Source organism: Halichoerus grypus, chromosome 14 (assembly GCF_964656455.1).
Source record: "Halichoerus grypus chromosome 14, mHalGry1.hap1.1, whole genome shotgun sequence".
NCBI classification, from domain to species: Eukaryota; Metazoa; Chordata; class Mammalia; order Carnivora; family Phocidae; genus Halichoerus; species Halichoerus grypus.
This window is the reverse complement of record NC_135725.1, coordinates 76,464,822-76,489,311: the sequence shown is the minus strand read 5'-3', so window position 1 is coordinate 76,489,311 and position 24,490 is coordinate 76,464,822. Positions and strand designations below refer to the sequence as shown.

Sequence of the window (24,490 nt, the reverse complement as noted above, 5' to 3'; positions counted from 1 at the left end):
GGACAGTGATTAAAACAGACAGATTTGGGTTAAGTATACCCATGGTCCCTGCACTTGGTTCAGTCGGGGGGAGGACTACCAAAATGACCCCGGAGGACTCAGCGGCCCCAGGCATTCAGAGGAAAGGGGGGACATCACCGAGGTGGCTACCTGAGGGACTGCTCCTCAGCATCCTCATGCCTCCAGACCCACCTTGGCTTAAAGGATTGATTTTAGACTCCATAGAAGGAGGAGGTTTGAAATACATCATATACTATACTGAGTTCTAGACATCCCCATCTCCTGGTGTAAGAGGCAAGAGCACCAAGAGTAACCCTCTGGAGGAATTCACAAGGTCAGGATTCGCTCAGGTGTCCCCCATGTGTCGGCCACGCATGTGGGCCTGTGGGGCCAGATCTCCCTTTGCCGGGTGGCATGGGACAGTGGGAAGAGTCCCCGTAGTGGCAGGGAGTGTGTCTGCTCTCCACCTGTACTTGTTTTTCTGCTGGGAACCATTGCCTGAAAGCCCTCTGACTATGTGGGTCTGCTCGCCTTCTTTACGAGCTGGGTGACCTTGGAGGAGTTCAATTCTCTGAGCCTCAGCTTTCCCACGTGTACTGCAGGGATTAAAAAGTCTTATCCTATATCCCTCACAGAACGCATTGGAGAAAGAAAGGAGATAAATGAATGCATATTTCCTTGTAAACTATTTAAGGCTATCCAGAGGGAAGGCAAGGTTGACAAGAGTATGCTTACAGGTTCCTGAAACCCATAAGCTTTATTAATACACAGACTTCATGGTGAGTTTGGGATGGCAAAGGGCTCTTGGGGGCTCAAGGCGCACCTGTGTCTCCCTCAGGTTCTTGACTCTCCAGCCTGCCTCCTTTGCTCCTATGTAAGCAGCCTGTGTGGACATGGAAAGGTGAGGGCTTTCATAGAGCAATAAAGGTGCATCCAGTGCGGGCTCTACCATTCACTAACTACGTGCCTTGGGAAAGTATTAGTCTTCTCATCTGTTAAATGGGGTGATACTATCTACCTCTGCCAGTTGTAGGGGGAACTAATGAGATAGTGAACATACCAGGACTTGGCACACGAGCACCGGCCTCAGAACACACCTTGAGCACGTGTACTATGAAGTCTTATCTGTCGGAATCCCAGCTGTGCCGCTTGTTAGCTATGTAGCCTTGGGCAAAATCCCTTCACCTACCTGATAGTTTTCTCAACTGTAAACTGATAATAACAGTACTTAACACACAGTGCCATTTTGAGGATTTAGTGAGAGAATGCAAACACTCATTTGCATAGCACGTGACGCATGCCAGCTACACTTTTTATTGATATGAATGTCTGTTCCTTTTCCTCAGAACTGGGACCAGGTTTTTTTCCCCACCTTCTTCGGTGCTGTTAAACTTTATCCTTTCTGACACTCTTCTCTGAAATAGAAAGGCACGTGCCTTGCTCTCTTTTTCACACATTGTCTGTGAGATGGGAGCATATAAACTTTTTAAAAAAGAAAGTGGCAGAGGAGAGGAAGAAGACAAAGAAGAAACAAGGAGGAGGGAGAGGAGGAGGAGGAGGAAGAGCGGGGATCTCCTGCATTTTCAGTTTGCTTGCCCTGAAGGGTTCCCCTAGCACAAACCAGACCCTGATAGACTTAAGGAGTGATGCTGGAATCACCCCGGAGAAAAGAGCCCACTTTGGGTCATTTTGATGATTTGAGGACCTATAAGCTGTTCCCCGTTCACTCACCAAACCTCAGGGACGGTGACTTCTCAAGGACCGTTCCATCCTGCCCTCTATATCCTTCACAGCAGTCCCAAGCCCTCACCCTTTATCATTCATGGAATCGGGCATAGTAAGGGCTGGAGGTTCCCTCAAAGGTCATTATATCATCCATTTAACACCTAACTTCCTGCTTGAATCACCTGTACAACATCTTGACAAGAGAGCATTCGTATTTCAGAATTAGAGAACCCTGCCACATGAAGAAGGCCTCTGCATCTTCGAGCATTTCTCAGTGCTCTCCTTCGTGAACCCAAATCAACTCCCTTTCCTTGCCACCCAGTGGCCCAGGACTGGTCTCCAGGGACCCACAGAGTTATTCTGTGCCCTCTAGCCCAGGACAGCTGTGAAGACATTTGAGGCTTTTCATTGCTTTATCTCTGCTTTATTTCCCCATGTTAACATCCCCTGGTCCTGCCTGGTTTATCCACTTACCCATTCACTGATTCATTCAACACACCTTCATAGAATAACTACTGTATCAAGTTCAACCCAGACATTCAGGGTATGGAGCATGACCAGACACAGGGGATACCCTCTTGTGAGAGACCGCTAGCTAATCCCTAATACTAGTACCGGTCCTCCTGCTGATGCAATGTGGATATAGTGGGAATTAATAATATGCAGTCAGGAATACCTATTATTATCATACCTGCCTCCTTACATTTTCCCTAGGATCACTACTCTGATTTGTTCTAATGCTACTCAGAGCCATATGAACCTACTGGAAAATAGAGTCACCATTTATGATATGTCATGTTCAAGGACAAGGACTTCATGTGCATCATCTCATTGAATTATTATGACTATTCTATAAGTTCTCTTGGTCCCATTTTATGGATGAGGAAAGTGAGACTCAGTTTCCTTGACTTGGCAAAGGTCTTTTGACTTGTAATAACATAAATAAGATTAGAACTCAGCTCTGATTCCAAAGTCAAGTGCTTAACCAATGCCTTATGTTTTCTATGAATAAATATAAGAAAAAATTCTTTTAAAATCAGTCGACTATTTCTTCATACAGTCATTTTTTTAAAGCTTCCTTATATTGATCATATACTCTATTGGTTATAACAATACAGAAAGCATAAAGTTTCCCTGAAGTTTTAAAGAGTACAAAGAGTCTTAATTATTTCACTTGCTCTTCTCAGAACTCTCTAAAGGAAGAAAAATAGAAACTATGATTCTGTTCATACAAACGGAGAGAGTGAGCCTCTGAGAGGGTAAAGAGTCCATGTTTGTTCACCAGCTCTGTATCTAGAGCCTTCCATATAGTATCCAGAACATAAGCACTCAGTATACATTTGTTGAATGTATGAATGTATATATGAATGAATGAATGAATGAATGAATGAAAGAAATATGCCCAAGGCTTGTGAGGAAACCCAATTTGAGTTGATTTTGAAGTTTCAAACCATCTTTAGAGCACTGGAACAAGAGCTCGGACTTGGAGGCAGGAGTGGTATCTTTGTGACACTGGATAAAAGCCTCTTCTACTTCTTGGACCTCAACTTCTCCATCTGTATGATGGGGGGGGTTGCATCCATAGTCACTAGGTTTGGTTGTGTAAAATACTAAAAGTAATAACAAGGAGTCAAGAAAGCATAACTTAGCTGTGTGACCTGTGGCAAACTGCACCCCCTCTCTGGTCCACTTTCACATCGGGGGAAAAGAGAAGACTATGGTGAACTCATTTCTAAGGGAGTCTGTTAAAAATGCAGGGATAAGATACCTAAGTTGAGAGTGATTAAGCCATGAACTTTGGCCCTGGTTTGCCACTAACATACTATTGATCTTGGGCAAATGCCTTTTCATCCAGGGTCATATCATGACTTTCCTGGCCCTGGGCACTTTTCCCTTCCTCCATAAATATATAGAATTATATATTACAATAATCCAATTACATTGGCATAAAGATGTATACAATCAAGACGCTGGATTCATCGTTATATACTTTGTATTATTATATTGACTATTTTCTTCTGATTTTCAAGAAGAAACTAAGCCATTTCTATTGGCCCATAAAAGTACCTTGCTTTTCAGGCACCATGCTGGCTGTGCCTAGTAGACCCTCACTCAGCCTTGGGTCCACATCTGGACCTTAGATCCTCATCTACAAATCAGCACCAAGAGGGTCGCTGCGTACCTGTAGCCAAACCTAAGGAGCTGAGAAGGATGGAGAAGGTTCCCACATGGGCGAGCCAAGTAATGTACATTTCGTAACTGACGCAGATCCACAGCAAGTTATGTAAAAATGCACCCCAGACCATGTGGGCTGAGCTCTGGAAACAAAAGCTCCTCTCTCGGATGAGCGTGCCATCACCTCATCCTGGCCCACACAGCCAGGGGTGAGACTTTCAAGGAGAGCGATGGCAACATGAGATAAGGAAGGGACGCGGCCAGACAGGCAGATTCCCATTCCGCTCCGCATGGCTGGTGCCACCCGGAATTAGCACTTGCTCTGTCCCAGGCACTGCGGTAAACGGCATGGATTAGCTCAGGCAGCCTTCTCAACAATCCAAGCAGGAAGGTAGAATTATTATTCCCATTTTACAGATGAACAAACAGAGGCCCAGAGAAGCACAGATAACCTGCCCAAGCCTGAGTAATTCACTGGCAAGTAACACAGGTGGGATTCGAACCTAGGTAATCAGACATGAGAGTTCATGTTCGTAACTTCTAAACTGGGCTTCCCAGCTAGGGGAAAATGGACTGTGGGAGGACAAGGGGCAGTTCTTAATTTTCCATAAAGTATAACAGAGTAAGTTTTAGTAGAAGTACAAGCAAACGGAGCTCAACGGAAGGAACACTTGATTTGTATGGGACAAGAAGGCTCAGGGAAGTTTTCCTAGATGAGTGGTACAGAAACAGCCTTGCAGGGGAAACAGGGACTGGGTGGGAGGGGTTGGGCCAAGACCGTCCAGCAAAAGGAGGAACATGGTCAAAGGCTGGGAGCTGTGCTGTCACTGGAAGGGGGCTCTGGAGATGGGGAAAGACCTCTGTTCTTGATGGAACTGAAGGTGCACAGAGTAGCAGAGGGAAATGAAATTGCAAGGTCCGCCTGAGGCTACAGTGCCCAGGGCTGTGAAGGGCATGCCAAGAGATCTGAAGTTTGTTCCACAGACAACAGGGAATCTTTGGTGGTTTTGAGAAAGAGTCCATGGGCGGGGCTGGGGAGTCATTAGCTTGGGATCATCGTGTTCTTATCAATAGAATCACAGTGCTGAAATAGCCAGGACTCATGTCTCAGGACTCCCTGCCCAGTGCTCATGGGGCAATCTGGAGTCATTAAGACTTAAGACCTATAATGGAAAGCATGGAGTCCAAGCAAACTTTTGAAGAGAGAGGGTTGATAGACTTTTCAGATATTAATTTTCTACTGTTTTAATATCCACCAGAAAATCGTGTATCATGATTCAACCCAAAGGACCTCTTTAAGGCTCTAGAAGGATAAATGGTAGTTAGATCTCCCCAGGACTTCAGAATTTTAATTTTGTTCCACTAGGTGGAGGATGATCTAGTTCAGCCTTGAGCTCGGTCTCTGGTTGATGTTGATCAAATATTGTCTACCTTCTGGGGCTTGGTTTCCCCACCTTCTCAGCTGGGAGAGGGCACAAGGGTTATCTTGAATCTTCCCTCCTGCTCAGATAGCCTATCACAGAAGTTCTCGAGATATAGGTAGTCCATCTCCTTGACTTCATACTCTGAGTGCTTAGCCTGGGACCTAACACATGGTTGAACCAATAAACATCACTGACTGCATAAAATGAATTGAGCTTTTAAGTCAAGACTGCTGTGCAATCTTTAGGGGATTTTAAATGGAAAGTTTGGAGGTGGCAATCATTTTTTAAACAAAAAAGTATAAAAACAAAGCAGATCAGTAACCCAGACAGGCTAGCATTTCCTCTCTGGCTATAAAAGATGCCGAGGAACTGAAAGACTCTGGAACAGAGAAGACTGATGGGGAGGAGGCCAAGGACACTGAAAGGTCAAGGGGAAAACCAAAAGTGAAAAAGCGTGGAGGTGGGGATATGTGTTCTAGGAACACGTTCTCTTTAATCAAAAAAATCCATGTAAGTCAGTGGTTCTCACCAGCAGAGATCTTGCCCCGCAGAGGACACTTGGTAATACATGCAATACAGCTGGGGAGTGGAGGCCGCTACTGCATCTAGTGGGTCAAGGCTAAGTATCCTACAATACTAAACATCCTGCAACGAAGAACTATTCGTTCCAAAGTGTCAACAGTGCCGAGGTTGAAAAACTGAGATATAAGGAACTAGGAAAAGTTACGGTAAGCAACAATGTTTGGGGAGGAAGCTGAATGTGGGGCTAAGAAATTCAGACCTGATCTGGAGATGTTTGTGGGGGAGTGGCTAGAAAATGGACACTAAGGATTGATTCTACTGGTTTTTACTTGCTGTGTGACCTTGGGCAAGTCACTTAACCTTCCTGTACCTCAGTTCCCTCATCTGGAAACCTAGCATTGGAATAGTATCTATTTCAGAGGGTCACTGCAAAGACTAAAGACTTAATACACACAAAGTATTCAAAATAGTACCTGGCACATATTACAAGCTCCCTATGTTAGCTATTCTCTTTACTATGTATAAGGTAATAGGGAGGTATAGTAGACTCATGTTCAAGAGAGAAACAAAAGAGTGACTTCAACCACTGATAATCCTGATATTCACTGAAAAATGACCTAGAGCTGCATGATCATGTAACTATTACATTCACCCAATTAATAATCCTTCTTCAATCAGCTTCTGCTTCAGATGACACACTACAGGCTAGATGTGTCTGAGTCCGTCTCGCTGTTTGCAAGCAGTCCCTGTCTGGGCTCGGTTTTCCAGATATCCACGAGGCCTGGGCCAGCATCCGCCGGCCTCTCCAGTCCAGGCTTCTCATGGTTTTAATGAATAAGTGGAAGGAGACAGAGGAAGCCAGACACGAAGACAGTTGGAAAGATGGAAAGACAGAAAAGCCTTCTATGAAAGCGGCTGCCAGTGATACACACTGTTCACAGGGATGCCAAGGACAGAGTTGGGGACATATTTTAGAGGTTTGTTTGAGCTACTGATACTGTGCTCCTGGAGGCTTTGTTTGTAAACAGATATTTCTGCTGACACTGGGCTTTGTAAGGGCGGACAGAGTGGGGCGGGGGGTGGTGTTGGAGAAAAAGGCAGGTTGTGTCCGACAGCCTTAGACCATGTGTTTGTTGTTGAGAATACAAAGACCTCACTGTATTAAATGAAAATGCTTGTTTTACAAGGCGAGTGGGAATATGATAGGTACATGTCGAAAATGCTTCGGAAACTGAAACAACCCCATGCCACGAGGGCTTCCTGCTCCATCATGCATCCAGGGGCACACACGGAGCACGAAGGCTCAGAATCACTATCCAAGGGCTTTGGGGGTTGTGGGCAAAGAGAGTCCCAGGAGCTAAGTGACTGGCAGCTCCCTTCTCTGTTCCCTTTATGAAGCCTGCCCTTTCTCAAAGATCCCTGCCACTATTGCACATTCTCTATTGGTTTTCCACCACCTACTGACCTATGGGTGGAAGCTGTTATTGATCTAAAATATTAGTGTTGATAAAGGAGCTTCCAGTAGTCTAGACGCAGATTCAGAGCACCACTGGGAATACTTATAATTATATAACTATGCAAGCAGAGCAGCTGAATTTTTTCAAAGTAGTAGTTTTCAACTTCTAAAGTAGGGTTTTCAAATTGTAGTCTAGTAGAAGCAAAGGACTCAGTGGAGGTGTCTCAGGGGATTTTTTTTCTCAAGGATTCAGAGTGACCTAAGAACAAGAATTGGAGTCTTCTAACTCTTGCCCCAGCCCTAGCACACAGCTTGGTAAATGGAAGATTACACGGATAGAAGATGGATGAGGGTATGGACTGATGGAAGGTCAGAGAGATGAAAGGATGGATGGATGGATGGGAAGAAGGGAGGTGGGTGGATGGTTAGTTGGTTGGATGGATACATGGATGCACAGATGGGAGGGAGAGAAGGAGGGAGGAAAGGAAGTGGGTGGATGGGTGGATGGATCGATGGATTCATGGATGGATGCATAGATGGAAGGGTGGATGGATATTTGGATTCATAGATTCATGGATAAAGTCCACAGTGAATAATTATGGTCAGGACCACCTCGGGCTACATTTGAAGTGTACTTGCCTATTTTAAAACTCAGAGAAACTCAGACCAGAGTTTGAATAAACAAAGTTGTAGATTATATTTCTAAGGAATAAACTAACTTCTCCTCAGAGGAAAAAAAGCCCTAAATTCTATTTACTCCAAAAAGGGTACAGATGAAGGAAAGTGCAATTCCTCAGTCCGATATGACAACTCAACATCAACATTCTCATTTTCACAGATATCCTAGAGTGCTCAGATTTTAGAGCTGGTACAGGTTTCAGGAAATGACCTCATGTGCCCCCTGCTATTAGGCATTTAAGTCATCATTTGGGCACTGCAGACCCCTTTATGAAACTAATGACAGCCTCTCCCCAGAAAAATGTGCACACCTTCAAATTTTTACAGAAAACGTATCAGGGTTCACAAATCTGTCCAAGTCCTCCCAGAGGGTGCAAGAAAACCCCGCTTCTCTGTTGATCTAAAATACCAGTGCTCTTCAGATATTTTAATTGGTAATGGTATTAGCAAGGAAATGCATGGTAATGATATTAACCAAAATACTAAATCATTACTAAAATATCATCAATAATCAATGTACACCTTGATCATGATATAATTGAGATTCTACTCTTGGCCTCATGTCATTTATTCTCCACTTCAAGGTCAGAGTGATCACCAAATCCTGTAACTTCCTAGTTCATCTGGATTAAAATCCAAATTCCATGACCTGAACTGCCTTGAGCCATGGACACCCGTCTCCCAGCGGCTTGCACACCTGCTCCCTCAGCATCTTCGATAACTCTCCCTGCCTCATGGTCTGCGCGCTAGCTGTGCTCTTCCCCTCTCTCTGGAACTCTCTTAATTTATCTTTTCATATGGCTTACTCCTTATCTGTCATTCAAACCTCAGCCTGACCACCTGAACCAAAATCCCTCTACTCCAGTCTTCTCTAATGACTCCCTTTTATCGTTCATCATTGTTAATATACAAGACCTTACAACTGTTGACTCGTTTGTTGTCTTTCTCTTCACAGAAGAATATAAAGTCTATGAGGGCATAGACCTGCTCTATCTTGCTCACTACTGCATCTCTAACAGCATCAGGTACATATTATATATTTGTTGGCTATGTGGCAATACACAGAGGTTTTCTGGAAGCTTTGGTGTTATCACTACCAAAGCAGTGGGACTCTGGGCAAATCTCTCCTCCTCTTTGGGCTTCAGACTTCTCAGGCATAAAAGGATAGTTTGGGTCCTATCCAACTGCAGGATTCAGTGATCTGAAACCTGTGTGACCACATTCAAGAGGGCCAAGCTCAAATCCCAGCACAACATGACAGGACAGAAGGAATGGTCAGGAGAATTGGGCTCTACTGATCCTCTGCTCTAATTTGGGATAGAACTTGGGATAATTGTCTTGCCTCATCCGGACATCTGATTCTTCGTCTCTGACCTGAGGAAACTGGCCCAGATGTGTTGTAAATTTACTCATTTACTCCTCCAGCAATCTCCCCACAAATATTTATTGAACTGCTGCCACGTGCCAGGCCCTGGGAAGGTGCCCTGAGCACAGCAGACCTGATTCCTGCCATCATCCTGCTCCCTTATATTCTGGGAGGTCTCCAAGGCACAGGTGAGGGTTGCAGGAGGAGCATGGGTGCATCCCACACAGTTACACCTGGTTCTTTGCAGCTCTCTCCAGGGATGGGGCTGGAGAAGCTGATAGAAAACCATGGGGAAAAATCCTTAAAGCTAACAGAATGGTACGCTGGCTCAGCAGACAGAAAGGGAGGCAGAGTGGCAGGGAAGGATGGTAAGAACACACACAGGTGACTAGTCAGCCCAGAGACATGAGGAAATACCTAACAGCTGGTGCCATTCATAACATGTTTGCCTTCACTGCTTGGCCCTTACTAGGGTCCATGATGTCATTTCTCAATGCGCCTTTCCTTCACGGCACCCACTTCCAGTCACCCCGTTTTCTCTCCTATTGGGAGCCATCTTCAATTCACTCAATAAAGTTTTTGGAGTATGGATGGGCAGGGCTGGTACTGTGCTAAAGCAAGGAATAAAGAGAGATGAAGACAGAAATGGTCTCTGCTCCTAGGGAGCTTGGAGACAGGTGCGGAGAGACAGACATATATGAAGGCAAACACATCAGAGTGATAAATGCGATGAGGGGCGGATTTAAGGGGCTGCTGGACTTGATTTGGATGGTGATGGATGGAATTGTCTAATCATTTCCTAGTGTCATGCTCCTCAAAGCTACTCTGGGCCAATGTCCTCAGCTGAGACATGAATCAAAAAGTGTTTATTGTTCTAATTTGATTTATGGCTCTACATCTAAAATGGCATGCATGATAGATCCACATGCAAGGCAAAGCACACACTCCACATACATCCACATACTATCTACTTGCTGAGAAAATCTCTGCCCCTTTCCAGTGGAAGGGGCCTCTTATGCCTCTGAAAGCTCAGAACACTTTCTAGCCCTGTCATAAACATGGGTGTTCAAGAACACAGTGTTTCTGCCTCTCTGCTTCCCCAGGACGCTATTAATTGCTTCGTTATAGTAGTTACCATGAGGTTATGTATCTGTTTACCAGTCTGCTTCCGCTGCTAGGACTGGGAACTCCTAAAGGGATGGAACCATGCCCTGTACTTCTTTTTAGTCCCTACCTCCCGGTTCAATGTGTAATATACAGAGACTAAAGGGCGCTCGACAACTATCCATTAATGGATGGATGGATGGATGGATGGATGGATGGATGGATAGATAGATAGATGGATAGGTGGGTAGGTGGGTGGGTGGGTGGGTGGGTACGTGAGAGGAAGGAAGGTTGGTTGGTTTACTTCTAATAGATTGCCATTTCCTACTGAACCTCACAGAATGCCGAGGACAGAGCCTGGCACATAAGAAGTGCTTAAGTTACCAAACAGCTGTATGATGTTTTCTAATAAGTCACTAATGTGAACCCACCGATGTAACTGTCATCCCTCCCACCCCCACTGCTCCCGCAAAGGAAAATAAAGTGATCCAATGGAATGAGCACTGATTTGAAAGTCAAGAGATCTGAGTTATAGTTATGATTTTGCTGCCAACTTGCTGCTTCATGTTAATCAAATCAGCTTAATTTAACAAGTTAACTTGCCTGGACCTCAGTTTCTCCATCTGTATATTGAGCATATTTGATAAAGCAGAGGGAAAGGGATGAACCAGACGTGGTATTTTTTTTTTTTTTTAGCAGATCACATCTAATCAGCCCAGTGGGGCTGTTCTATAAAGGAGTCATCTTGAGAGCTTACTACTGGTACTACGGGGGCTTAATTGGCTCTAGTGAGAACACACCACAAAATCAGCCTTGCCACTCCAGGGTCATTCTCCTACTCAGAACCCCAGAGTTCATGCAGCATGATCATCTACACATATCTCAGATTCAGCTCAGAGTGCATCAGGCCGCTCCTCAGAGGGTGACAGTGGGTCTCCGTCGAGCATAGTTGGGGGAACGGACCTAAGCTATGATTCCCAAACAAGGAGTTCAGAAAAGTTTTTGGCAGAGAGCAGCCTTGAAAAAAGTGTCTATTTCCCAGCAGACTACTTATAAGTGAAAAATGCTCTCATGGACGTCAATGGTCTTTTGTTCAAAAGTCACCTGCAAATAAAATATATTTCATATACCGAAGAGATTTCTTAACCACTGTCTTTGAAATCTTAAAATGTTCATTCAGATTCTTCTTCCATCTCTCCCGCCCTCCATTCCTTCCCTTTCCAGTCTACAACCAATCTCAAAATGTTTCCGTTAGTCCCTGGGGGCACCATCTTCGGTCCCTTCCTTCCTTCATCCATCCACGTAACCACGCATGTACGTATCCTCTCATGGAACATTTTCTGGACAACGACTGTGTTCCAAGCTATACTCTTAAGTCTGTGGATAAAGATCAAATTAAACTGGCCTGGGTTTGAACCCCAGTCCCACCACCCTTTAGCTGTGGGGCCTTCAGCAAGTCATGTAACTTTCTAAACCGAATTCAGAGGGTTCAAAGTGTAGCGCTCAGCACAATGCCGGCCCATAGTAAGTGCTCATTATAAGCTTGCTGCTTTTATTACTGTCATTACTGCTGAGAATGCGTACCTTCTCCCAAGGGTATATAAACAGCGGATAGAGGATTCCAGATCCTGAGGTCACCACAAGGTCTCACAAGATCAAGGGAAGCAGATGGAAAGGCCCCCCTATCGGGAAGGAGGGAAATGGATGAAAACCCAAGCAACAGATATGACTTCCAGGGCACTAGAGGCCCGGTAAGAACCTGATAAGGAGGAGAGGGGGAAATCTGAGAGGAGAGCAAAGCTTGGGATTATGTGCCGCGGTGCACACACCAAACAAATCCTTTGCAAACAGGCGAAGGGCGGAGAGGAGAAGACCAAGGCTAAAATGTGGCTTGGATTAGAGAGGACGAAATGTGAGTTGAGGAGGCAATGAAATGCACTGCCCCTCCCCCCTCTGTTTTGGAAGGCCAGATTTCTTTTCCCTTTTGACTTCTTCGCTCAAGGGGAAATGGAATTAACCACTGTGTAATGTTTTTGAGTGTGACGCATGGGTTAGGTCATGTGCTTTGGTTACGTAATGCAACATGCCTGAGGTTCCTAAGCTCTTTCTCTCAGAATCATTAGACATGTAGCTGGTTTTCCTATCCAGTCATGCATTCATTAAACAGAAATGTACATAGTACCTTTATAAGCCAGAGGCTGTGCGAGGCAGTGGAGAAGTTGAGATGACCCCAAATATGCACATAATTAAATGTGATAAAAAATTCCAGGTGTTTTGGTATATGTGTGCAGAGGGTATTGTGGAGACAGATGGATTAAAGAGGTGGGGAACAATTAGGGAGGGTTTCCCAGAAGAAGGGAGTCTTGAGCAGAAACCCGAAGAAGCTGTTCTGCAAAATGGCACAGTCGGGAATATAGGAAACACACCAGCTAAAGAAAATGAGGTGAAAAAAAAAAAAAAAAGCCTAGGGTATCTGGGGTGAATTGCAGATAATGCCAGTGCTATTGAAGGGCCTCTAGCTAGAGACTCACATTTTGGAAAACACTGACTGTTGGACATTGGAAGAGAGACTGAAGGGGTGCAGTGCAGGAATTGAGGCTGAGAGAGGCAGGCATCACAATACTAGGGAAACAGTCAAGGCAAGAGGTCCAGAGGGTCTTAAGCCAAGAAGAGGGAAGATTGGCTATAAAAATGTTAAGGAGGCAGGATAGACAGAAATGGATGACCGAGTATGGTGGGTGATCTATCTAGAGTGGGTGACACCAGACAAGAACACAAGGAATTTTGGAGAAATGATGATTCAGCTTTGGACATGTTTGAAGTGCATGTTAACATGTCTAGTGGATCTGTGAGTCTGGAGTCCAGCAAAGCCAGCAGATAAATGATGCTCACCAGCAGAGAGATGGTGATTACTCGATGGGAAAGGATGCAAAGTCAGGGGACAAGCTGACAGAGGCCTGGCCTAAGACTCAGAGGACAGAGGACCTTACCCAGCTCGCTCACTGATTTGGACCAGTCTTCTCCCACCGACCCTCAGTTTCTCATCTATGGAAAGAACGGCTTCGATGCATCCTTCTGACTCACCCACCTTGGTTCTTGGGACTTACTACATGAACTGTTAGTTCACAAAACAGTACAGTCTGGATTCATTTCTTGGATTTTCTGCTCAGGTACTTTGCATCTCTTAGAACAAGGCCATCTTGTACCTGATATGCCTGTTATCATATCTTCTTCTATTTTTTCATCAGTCTTTGTAGCTGAAAGACCTACAATGTCATTGGGAGAAATAACCCCTTTGTATGAACACATGTGGTCATATTCTGCCCAGCCACATTTCATGTTTATAGAGGAACAGGAATTAAGAAAAGATAGAATGGGACAGATACAGGAGTAACTTCTTGACTACCAAGGGGACAGGTCCAAGTTAGACCATGAGCTTCTTGAAGGCAAAAGGCTGGACATGTTCCCCATAATTAGATCCATGGATGCCAATCTGTGACCTCCCACGTTCTAGACTCTCTGTTTCCTCCAAATGAACTGGACCCTGGGACCTTTTCAGGTTCTCTAAATTTGAAGAAGGGTCACTTCTACTCTTCCAGGTTCCATGAACCCTGGGTCTGTGGCAAATAATACTGAAAAACAAATGCTCTTTTTCTTGTTTCAAGAAAAATCTAAGTAGCAAAGAAAATATGTTAGGTATGAGGAACATAGAGAGTGGAAGGAGGGGGAAAAGAAGGAGCAAGAGGTACTTCATCGATAACAGTGCTGGGGAGTCACAGAAGGAAAATAGGCTAACAGATGGCCATGGAGCATAGAGTTTTAGTATTTTACTTCATGGAATAATCTGAATAACACGATATGCAAGACTAACAGGTCAGTGGCCACCATGATGCTCAGGACCTTGCCTGAAATGGCTTTTGTAGAGTAAGAAATTATAAAATGTGAGTAATTTAACCATGAGCCAAGTAAGTGACCACCGGAAAAGTGACTCAGTGAGTTTTTTTGGGTATTTCTGGCAGTGATTATTAGCAAAATGACTGAGATGGCTTCCAGCTATTGGGAAGTACCAATATTACCTAAATAATGTCTTCAGTCAGTCTTTGACTAAAATTCTACCCATTAGTACTTCACTTTTTGATATGAAGCTTTCTGGGGAGATATTAAAGTATATATATGTCCATGGAAGAGCAAAATTCTAAGTTGTTGTCAGTCAATGAAACCTTAGCAAGAAGGAATACCGGGTCATTTTTCAAGAATGAGTGTTGCCAGGGGTGAGGAAGCAGAAAGTGTGTGGGCACCCAGCCCTCAAGGGGGACAGGCACCACCTAGTGGAGGAAAATGCACCAAAAACCAGGAAGAAAACTGGAACTATTGCCAAGTTTACAATTTTGTCTTAGGTCAGTCCTGATTAGGATTATAGAATCCTAGGAGATCTCTGCTAGGAGGGTCTTTAGGGCAAAGATAAATTCACCCCTACTCCAACTATACAGATGAGGAAAACTGGCCCCCAAGAGGGAAAGTGACTTGTCCAAAGTCACACAGTGAGCTAGTGACTGGACGGCTCTAGAACTGACATCTCCTAATCCACTGCTCTTCCTTCTCCAATACACCATGGTCTTCTCTAGATAGCCTTGGGTCTACTCTTAAGACTCTTCCTCAATGCCACTTCTCATTACCGTCTCCCCTGACCACCCATCCAAATCTCACTCCTCCTGTGACCCCACCTCTATAATGTGCCGCAGACTTCCTTCTCTATTTTTCTTCATGAGCACATAAATGTGTGACATAGTCACTCACTCATTTATACTCTGCGTCCACCTCCTTCTCCATCCCTGAACATAAACATCTTGAGAGCAGGGCTATCTTCCTCATATTCCCAGTGCTCTGGATTCAGGGCCCCACATGGTACCTGGCATGTAACAAGAACTCAATAACGACTTGCTGATTGATGCCTGGGCAGGGGATGGACACATTTTTACTGTGTCCCTTGTTCTAATCTGATTAGATTCTCTACCATGAGGACACATTGCTTTCGTAATACGAAACAAGAGAGTGTTTATTGTTTTGCCTTTCACTTTACTTTCTGTTTGATGTTAAGATGAGAGTAATGTATCTTTCCCACGTGGTAAAAGGGAAAGGCAATCCCTGGCTCTGCCAAAGGAGATAAGCCTGTCCAACTCACAGAGTTATTGAGAGAATTAGAACTAACGTGTGGCAAGGTGGCAAGGGTCGGTCGCACATAACACCAACATGAGTTAACGTTTACTGTGCTTACCCATGGTCTAGATTCCATTACTAAGCATTTTCCACATGGAGGCTCAGTTAATCTTCAAAACAACCCCATGAAGTAGGAGCCAGTGTTATCCGCATTTTACAGATGGGAAAAGTGAAGCTTGGAGATATTAAGTAACTTGCCCAAGGTCATGCGGCTAGCAGGTGGGAGTCAGGAAACCAAACTCAGGCCATCTGACTCTGGCGTCCGATGATCAACCACTACAAAATACTTCCTCGGTAAACTTAGGCCCCTTCCCCGTTTCCTGATAGTGTCAACTTCTCCTGAGATTTGGCAGAGGCAGGTCATTTCCCCAGAGCTCGAGGAGTTTCTAGGAAGTTCCCAGGGCAATTGGAGATGGAGAGAAATGAGGAGCCAGAAAAGTGAGAAATAGGAATATGTGGAAGTGTGTGTGTGTGTGTGTGTGTGTGTGTGTGTGTGTGTGTTGTCATAATATGCTTTGGATTGTCACAGTGACTTGCAGATCCTGGGGGATTCTTCTGCATGGTATCAAAGATGCTAAATGCTTCACAGTGTGGGAGATGGTTCTATACAGCCAAGAATGTCCTCACTCAAAAGCTTCTTACTGCCCAGCAGGGTTCCACTGGCCCCTCCTAGAGGCAGCTGGGAAGCCTCCCCTCAAGCTCTCCCAGGATGGGCAGTCACCTGAGTTTGCGAGAGTGCAGAGAGGAGGGCAGAGGGAGCTCCTAGTGTCTGAAGCCCGGACTGCACCCCGACTTTCATTTGACTGCTGTGTGACCTTGGGAGGGTCCCTGACCCTCCCCAAGCGGGCACCTCAGTATTAGAACACCTATCAGCTCACAGAACATACAAGGATCTAAGACTTTCAATTCTTCCTATGGTGCTCAAACTCTTATTTTTAACTTTTTTTTGTGGAAATCCTTAACTATACATGGAGGGACAAATGAAAAATGTATTGAAGCCCATCATTTCTATCACCTGTTCCCAACAACTGTTATCAGTCTGCTGATCTTCTTTCATCTAGCACACCCACTATGACTTTTTTGTTGGGTTGTTCTGGAGCATTTTAAACAAATAAAACAGACATAATGTAGTTTAACCCATAAATACTTCAGGACACATTTCTAACAGATTAGGGGCCTTAAGTATACATAATAACATTACCATTATCACACATGAACAGAATTAACAATAATTCCTCCATGTCATTCCCTGTCCGTTTGACTCTGTTCCATTCCTTCAAATGGAATCTTATAGAAGTGCACAGTTCACACAGAATATGGTGAAAGGAAAGTGGGGGGTGGGCAGAAACCTGCCCTTCAGCCTCTCCCCAGGGGATCCCTACGATTGTGCGGTACAGTTTGAAAGCCCCTATTCTATCCCGGCACCCCCTGGGGCACCCTGAGAACATGGAGGCCCAATGAGCAGTTGTCAAGGTCAGGCAGCGAGTAAGCGAGCGGTAGGATTCTGTGGACCTGTGAAGTCCCAACATCAAAGGGCTCCAGTGAGGTCACAGGTGTGAAAAGATTTGCTAACTTGATCACTATTTATCATTTGCAATGTGAATAATGATAATGAAGGCGCCTTCCCAGGAATGACCTTGATCGCACCAATTCCTCACATCTCTCACCTTCCGGCCCCTCCCCCTCCTCCTCCTGCTGACATGTGGACCGGGTTCTGATCTTGGCCAAGAGCTTCTGCCACCACTGGCTCCCTGGGTTCCTGTGACAACCTGTGACAGGGGGATGTTGAATGTAACCATACCCAAAATGTTGTCCCCTGAGGCCCCAGTGGTTGAGTTAGAGGCCCCGGGTCCCACAGCTCAGAGGAGGCCAAGCCAGTACTTGAACTCAGAGCTCCTGAGGCCCTGTTTCAGGTCTTCAAAGGAGTCAAGGGGCCAAGATCCACAGGTCAGTCCTCAGTTAAGTATTTCCAGTAAGTACATCAAGGCATGAAGCGGAGACTTTGTGCAGCAAGAAGAAAGAGACGGGGGCATTGAGAGAAAGGAAGGGGACCCAGCTGAGGGGGGAAATAGGCATTTGCTGGATTCCTGAGCCCTTGGCCTTAGGTCGACAAGGCACGTGCCAGCTGTCGATGGGGTCCTCCTACCCAGGGCACTTGGGGATCTTCCCTCCTCCTCATCTGAGACAGCGAAAGCCAGTACTGATTTCAGAGTGGTCTCAGATGATGGGGCTCTGAAATAACAGGAACATATTCCTTCCTATAGAACTAGCCCAGTGCAAAGTGAAGAATGCCTCAGAAATGAGCTTCCCTTCCTTCGCAGCGAGGCGCTCCTCCCAACCACTTGGAGAGATTCATTTAAAATCAAATGCATAGAACTCAGTGTTACCACTCTACAGGAGTGTTAGCACTTTAGAGGTGACCCCTGATGGAGAGAGTGTAGTTTCACACACAGGAATGGCTCTGGAAGAATGCGATGTCAGGGCCATGGCACCCAGGGGTTTGGGGTCAGCAGGGGAACTGAGAATGAAAGAACGGTCCCTTCTGGTGTTTGGCAACTCAGAACCGAGACAGGTAAAATTCTCTGAAATCTTAGCCACTAACCAGCTCAGTAAATGGGAAATACTACTTCCCCTTTGGGCCTCAGTTTCCCCTCCAGCAGAGCAAGGAGACACTGAGCTAGATCAGTGATTCTCCCCACTGGTGGTCCTTCCAAGTTACCCAAGAAGGCTTTGAAATACCCCAGCACCCAGGCCAACCCCAGACCCCTGACATCAGCATCCCTGGGATATGGCCTGGGCATTGGGATGTTTGAAAGGTTAATAATTCCAAGTGTTGCCAGGGTTGTGAACTACTGGACGATATGGTCTCCCAGGCCCCTCTGAGAGGGCACAGTTTGTGAATATAGTTTAATTCTTAGCCCCTGAAATATCCTGGCCCTCAGTTTCCTTGTTGCACAATGAGCTGCTTGTCCTGGTCCATGCCTAGGCTGACACCACACGAACCATTCTTGAGCTCCACACCTCTGAGCTTCGAGTTTGCTTTCTTCGATGCAGAGAAGCGAGGGTGGTGCAGCCTCCCTCACCCCAGCAGGCTACATGAATGGCTGCTTGGGGAAAAGGATAAGTTGAGGGCATCTGGGGAAGGACCAAGAGGCATGTGACAGTACATCTGTGACCTGGACCCCACTACGACCACTGTCTGCCTTTTGTTCCCGAGCATGCATGCTCTCTTCAGTGCTAACTGGTTTTCTTATTCATTGGTCCAGTGGTTCTAGACTTCCTCTGGCTCTTACCACCAAGGGGTCATCCAAGTAGGTCAAAGAAGAGGAAATGAAAGTGCAAGGGAAGGATTTGGGGGGGGGTTGTCTAACTGTCCCCTGAGATATGCGGTCTACTCTAGATAAACTCCCCCAGTAACTCAAGAGGGGACACCCTAACAGTACAAACAGGCCCGACTTCCTGAAGGCCAAGTTAGCAAACTGGAAAAGGGAATGTGGTTACTTACTGGATCCCGTTACCGTTGACCAAGTCCCTAATAGGAGCTGACACTGTGCCAGGTACTTTCTGCATGTTTACTTCACTGCAATATCCCGGGATCACTATGCCCATTTTACAGATGAAGAAACAAAAGGATAGAGAGATGAAAAAATGGCTGCATTCAAATCACACGGCAAGGAACTGGCAACAGATATCCCAAGGCCAGTCTGCCTAATCTGGCGTGAAAGGAAAAACAGACCTGCTAGGTCAAATCCAGAGTTCCACGTGAGATTTAGACTCATTTTCTATCCTCTTAAATCTGTAGGTGCATGCTCTACACCCAGAAATGCAGAAAGGAATGGGAACATTCTGCAGCAGGGCTAAAGAAGGGAACATGAACTGTTTCTTCTCTCCCCAGAAAGATTGCTAAAGAGGGAACGGGCAATTAAAACTCAAGTTCACATACGGGCTCTGCTTCCCTGATGGCCTGTGGGGCTGTGGACTAAGTCACCTCCACTATCTGAGACTTCATCTCCTCATTTGTAAAATAAAGGAGGCGATGCCCACCTCCCAGGGTGTTTATGAGGGTGAAGTGTACAGGCTCAAGGCAGGTGCCTAGCCCAGTGCCCGGCCCCTTGGAGGCATCCAGGAAGAGCTGCCTTCCTTCCTGCCTTTAAGTGTCCTCAATCCATAAGGGCAAGACTGAGCTCTCTGGAAAATCATGCCCAATAATAAGAGTGAAGTTTCTGGAGCACTTACGATACACCAAGTCCAGTGCTGAGCACTTTCCATGTGTGAGCTCATTTAATGAGTAGGTACTTCTGCTATCCTCACGTTGTAGATGAAGCTGAAGCCCAGAGGGGTCAACTAGCTTACCCGAGGTCACCCAGCCAGTTAGGGACAGAGGTAGATTCTCACGTACGTAACCTGATGGCTAAAACTGGCTTCTAACCCTTGCAATATTCTAGACCCCAGATGTGACTACGACCTTCGGGGGTGAGCCATGTTAATAGAGGGACTCCTTGAAACCCAGCCTTCCCTGTTCCAGCACTTCTGAAGTTGGGGAAATGCAGGCACTCTTTTTTGGGGGTTGGTGGGTAGTAGGAAGTGGGGGCTGCAGAAGGGAGGAAATAAAAAGATTCTTCTGACTAGCCAGCAAACTCAACAGTCCAACATTTGGAACAAAAGAAAAAAAGTGTGGCAAACAGAGGTGTTGGATGGGATTCAGGTAAATCCCTTTCCCCTTCAGAGCAGGAATGCTGGATCACTAAGGGATGGGGTGGGAGGAGGGCAGCACTTGTGGGGTCCACATTTCACTTATCTAACACGTCAGGAGAAACTTTAACAAGATTAACTGCTGCTCGGGGTCTCTGCTCCATGGAGCAAATTGAGTCTATTGTTTTCTTTTTCTTCTCCTTTCTCCTTCTTTGGACTGGAGGGTTTTGGGGAGGGGGCCTTTGGGGATGAGGGGCAGGGGTCTGGATCCTGCCGGCTACGGGACAAAAGCAGAGGAGTGTGGAAGAAAGCACGCCGCTCCCCCCACCCCCCGCCGGACTTGAAAGGGAGCCCAAATTGCCGTGCAGGAAGGCAAGGCTGTGCCTAGGTGGTGGGTCCAGGAGGTGATACTGTTTACTCGACGTGTTCTCTCAGCGGTGCGTGTGGGGGGTAAGGCCTGGAAGGTGCATGCCTGAGATTAAAACCGGGTTCCGGCCCTCCAGGAGCTATGTCATCCAGCAGCGCCCCTCCCTCCCATTTCTGTCTCCCTACCTGGCTACAGAGAGAACTGCGGGGGCGGGGGGGGGGGGGAGGGGAGCGGGGAGGGGACGGGTAACCCCTACGGACCCCTTTTCACTGTAGCCTTAAAGGATTCTTCAATCCTCAAGACCCTCCGTCATTGGTGGGCCCGTGGGAGAAGCCTGGACACAAGTACTTTCTAACTTTGTCTTTGTTTTTGCCTGCATCAGCCTTTCCCTTTTTATTTATTAATATATATATATATATTTTTTTCTTCTTCCCTTTTGGAAAAATAAAAGGCATGTTTTCTGAGCTTCAGAAGCACGCTGCTCCTTCCCTCCTTCCCCCTGCCTCTCCCGAGCGCGCCTGTCTGAACCGGTGTCAGTGAAGTTTGAACCGGGGCAGAAATAGCATCCCAGGCGGATCTGGGAGCACAGCCCGCCTACCAGGAGCAGCAAGGCCTGCCTCTGCCAGACGACAGACCCGGTTAACAGCACCGTAAAATTAGACCTTTACGAAACCCAATTGAATCCTGCAGCAAAGCGTGATGTAAGGCAGCCTGGCCTGACAGCAAGGCAGCAACCCTCTGCCTGAAATAGCAGTGCGCTCCCTGCTGAGAGATGCCTGCTCTCTCAAGATAGGGGACCAGGGATTCCTACGAAAGTGGCGACGCCCAGCCGGAGGGAGCCGGCCGAGGTCAGGCAGCAAACCGGGCGCCGGAGGTCGCGGGCGGGCAGGACGTGGCTGGGCACCGGCGTCCGGGCTGCCCACCTAGGCCCTGCCTCTCCCCGCCTGAACTTACACGAACGGAGGAAGGAGCCGAAAAAAAGTGCTTCTGCAAAGAACCTCTGTTTGTTTGCTTTTTAATTCAAGGAGAAGCAGGTTCTTTTTAGTCCAACAGTCTGTACCGTGTGGAGGATACGCAGAATGAGTCTTTTCTGGCTCAGGGCCAGGTGTTTACACACCGCCAATTCTGGCTCAGACTCAACAAGGGGAGGGAAAAAAAAAATCCACCAGAATCCTCAGGAGAAAAGCTCCTGGCTTTCTGGTACTAGAGGACAGCGGTGCCTTTTCTTTCTTTCTTCTTCTTCTTCTTTTTTTTTTTTTTTCATTTTGAGAGGAATGTTATTTCCACACATAAAATGGGCCAGGCATTTTATACAAGCAATAATAACCTAATGTCCCCCATCCAATTAAAGTATTTTACTGCACAATCTTTGTGTGAGAGAGTGAATGAGTGCTCAAGAGAACGCGTGTGAAGAGAGGCTCCTTGTCTGAATTATAGACATTTATAAAGCAGGCTCCTGAGGAATCCCAGGTGTTATATATATATATTTTTAAAAAATGTATTTACTACCTTTTCATTGATGATACCTATATAACCCTGGGCCCTCCCCTCTGGAGGAAAAGCATTCCAACTCACTAGCATGACAGGTAAAGCTTAGGAAAAATCAGATCTACTGGTTTTTTTTTCATCATCCCCAAGGAGTAGGCTCTGTGCTTCTCCGATGTTCCGAAAGAGAAGTAAACATACCACAGCTCTGAATTATCACCATCATCATTATTATTATAAATAACACTTTACCTCTATTCTACAGTATATCCTGCTTCAGGTGCCTAGGACCTGGGAGCTAACAGTGAATGAGCTCAGTTTCCCTCTCCTTCTTGGGGTGGTGGTGGGGGAACAGTGAGAAAAAAATAGCATGTGATGACGTCAGATGTGGGGGAAAGTCACTTTCTTGCTCTTGGTTTGGGAGCGGGAGACTGGGAGCTTTGGGGACAGATTCTTGCTATAGCAGCAGAGTTTGGGTCCCCCGAAATGGGCTTCACTGAAGGAGGAGAGCGTCAGCACAACATCTGAGAAAGTCCACAGCAAGACAGAAAGAGGCAGAACTGCCAGAAGAACTCACAGTTTTCCCTTCGAAGAAAGTGTGTGTGTAAGGGGGTGGGATCGCGAACCGCCTCCACACGTTTCCTAGCTGCAGTGAAGGGGGAACCCCTACTCTCATTTTAAGACGTCCTAGGACATGGCAAGATTGTTTGTGCAGGAAGGGAATCTCCCAGTCTCAGTCAGAAGAGGCAAAACTTTCCTTCTCTCCTCCAGCGCCGCCCCCCCTCCGCCCCCCAGTTGTATTAAAGGCATTGCCACAGATTCATTTAGAGGGGGGGAAATGGATGTTGGAGCATTTCTAAGGTTTGCAACCCTCGCAAAGTGTCCGGTTTCACTATGGGCTTTGCTGTGGAACAGGGAAAGGGAGGGTGAAGAGGGAGAACTCAAATTCATTACGGGCTCGTAAAAGTCCCAAATGAGGAAAGCGCCCCGTTTCGCAGCCCAGTCCGGAGAAGACTGGCTGGGTGTGCATTAGAAAGGTTTTGCCCAAGTCCTGAGTGACAGGCAGCGGGCTTTAAAAGCCAGGGTATGGGATGGCGGGGTGTGTGTGTGCAGGGGAGAAGGGGGTGCATGCCACAGGCAGGCATCAAGCAGAAAGCAACTTTGGGGCACTTCGAGGACTTCTAAGTCCTTCTGATCACAACAACCCTGTTCTTGCAGGCTTTCAGGGTAATGGGCCCAAATGAAGGAGGGGGCTCACCTCCATTAAAAAGTCAAAGAAATCAATAATCCCCTGGCCTCTTTTCACATGCATCCCTATTGGGTCATCCTCCCCTCCATCCCAAACAGAGACGGTCCCTCTGACCATCTCGAACACGATGTACGGGCACAAGGCTCCCCAGGGATCAGCCCTCACTGACTGCGGGTCCGGCCCCCAGGAGCGCTTCCTGAGTTCCTCCCCAGGGACCAGGCAAAAAGCCTTCCTAGTGCGCCCATTCCGCAGATGGGGCAAAGTGAGGCTTGCAGCTCGCCCGGGTGCCTCGGTGCCTCCGGCCGGGCTTCTCCCGCCCAGACACACCAGCCAGCCCCCAACCGGCCCCGCCACCCAAGCCCGGGCACCCGCCGGGGCGCCCTCGCCTACCTGTGATCACCGCCGGAGACCTCTGGCCCCCCTCCGCTCGCAGCCACACTTGCAGCGTGAACGCGTCCCGGGGCAGCTCGAGGTCGGCCCGGAGGCGCAGCTGCTCGCCTCGCCCGCTGAAATAGAGCGCCCGGCTCGGCGGGCTCGGCTCCTCCGCGGCGCCTCTCGCCTCCCGCTGCTGCCGCCGCCGGGGGACGCGCACGGCTTCCCAGGCACCGCCCGGCGGCGGCGGCGGCGGCGGCGGCGGCGGCGAGGCGCGGCGGCCGCGGGCCGCCCGGGTGGCGCAGGTGGCCGGGCCGGCAGCGGGGCGCGGGGGGCGGCCGGCCCGCGGGTCTCTCCGGGCCCGGCGGGGGCGCTCGGCCAGCCCGCAGCCCAGCGCGGCGCTCAGCAGCCCCAGGCGCAGCACCCAACTCCAGAGCCGCATGTCCGACGGTCCCCCCCGCCCCCCCTTCGCCCCTGCACCGCCGCCCGGAGCTGCCAGCTTTGGGAGCCTCGGCGCCTCGACTTTCTTCGCTTCTTCACCCTTCTTGGGCGAGCCCCCCCTTCCACTTGCTTTTTTCTTTTCTTTCTCGCTTCCCTCCTCAAGGTGTGTGCTCCACTCCCCCCACCTTTGAAAAATACAGCCCAACTCCTCCTGGTT

At 47.3% G+C, this 24,490-nt stretch overlaps 1 protein-coding gene across 1 annotated transcript in view; it reads right to left on the bottom strand.

The window, feature by feature from the left end:
- Positions 1-24,274, bottom strand: part of PAPPA (pappalysin 1) — a 240,753-nt gene extending 216,479 nt beyond the window's left edge. The window contains exon 1 of the mRNA XM_036087337.2: positions 23,851-24,274. Coding sequence (XP_035943230.2) covers positions 23,851-24,274 — 424 coding nt within the window. The remainder of the gene's footprint in view (positions 1-23,850) is intronic.
- Positions 24,275-24,490: the final 216 nt, after the last annotated feature.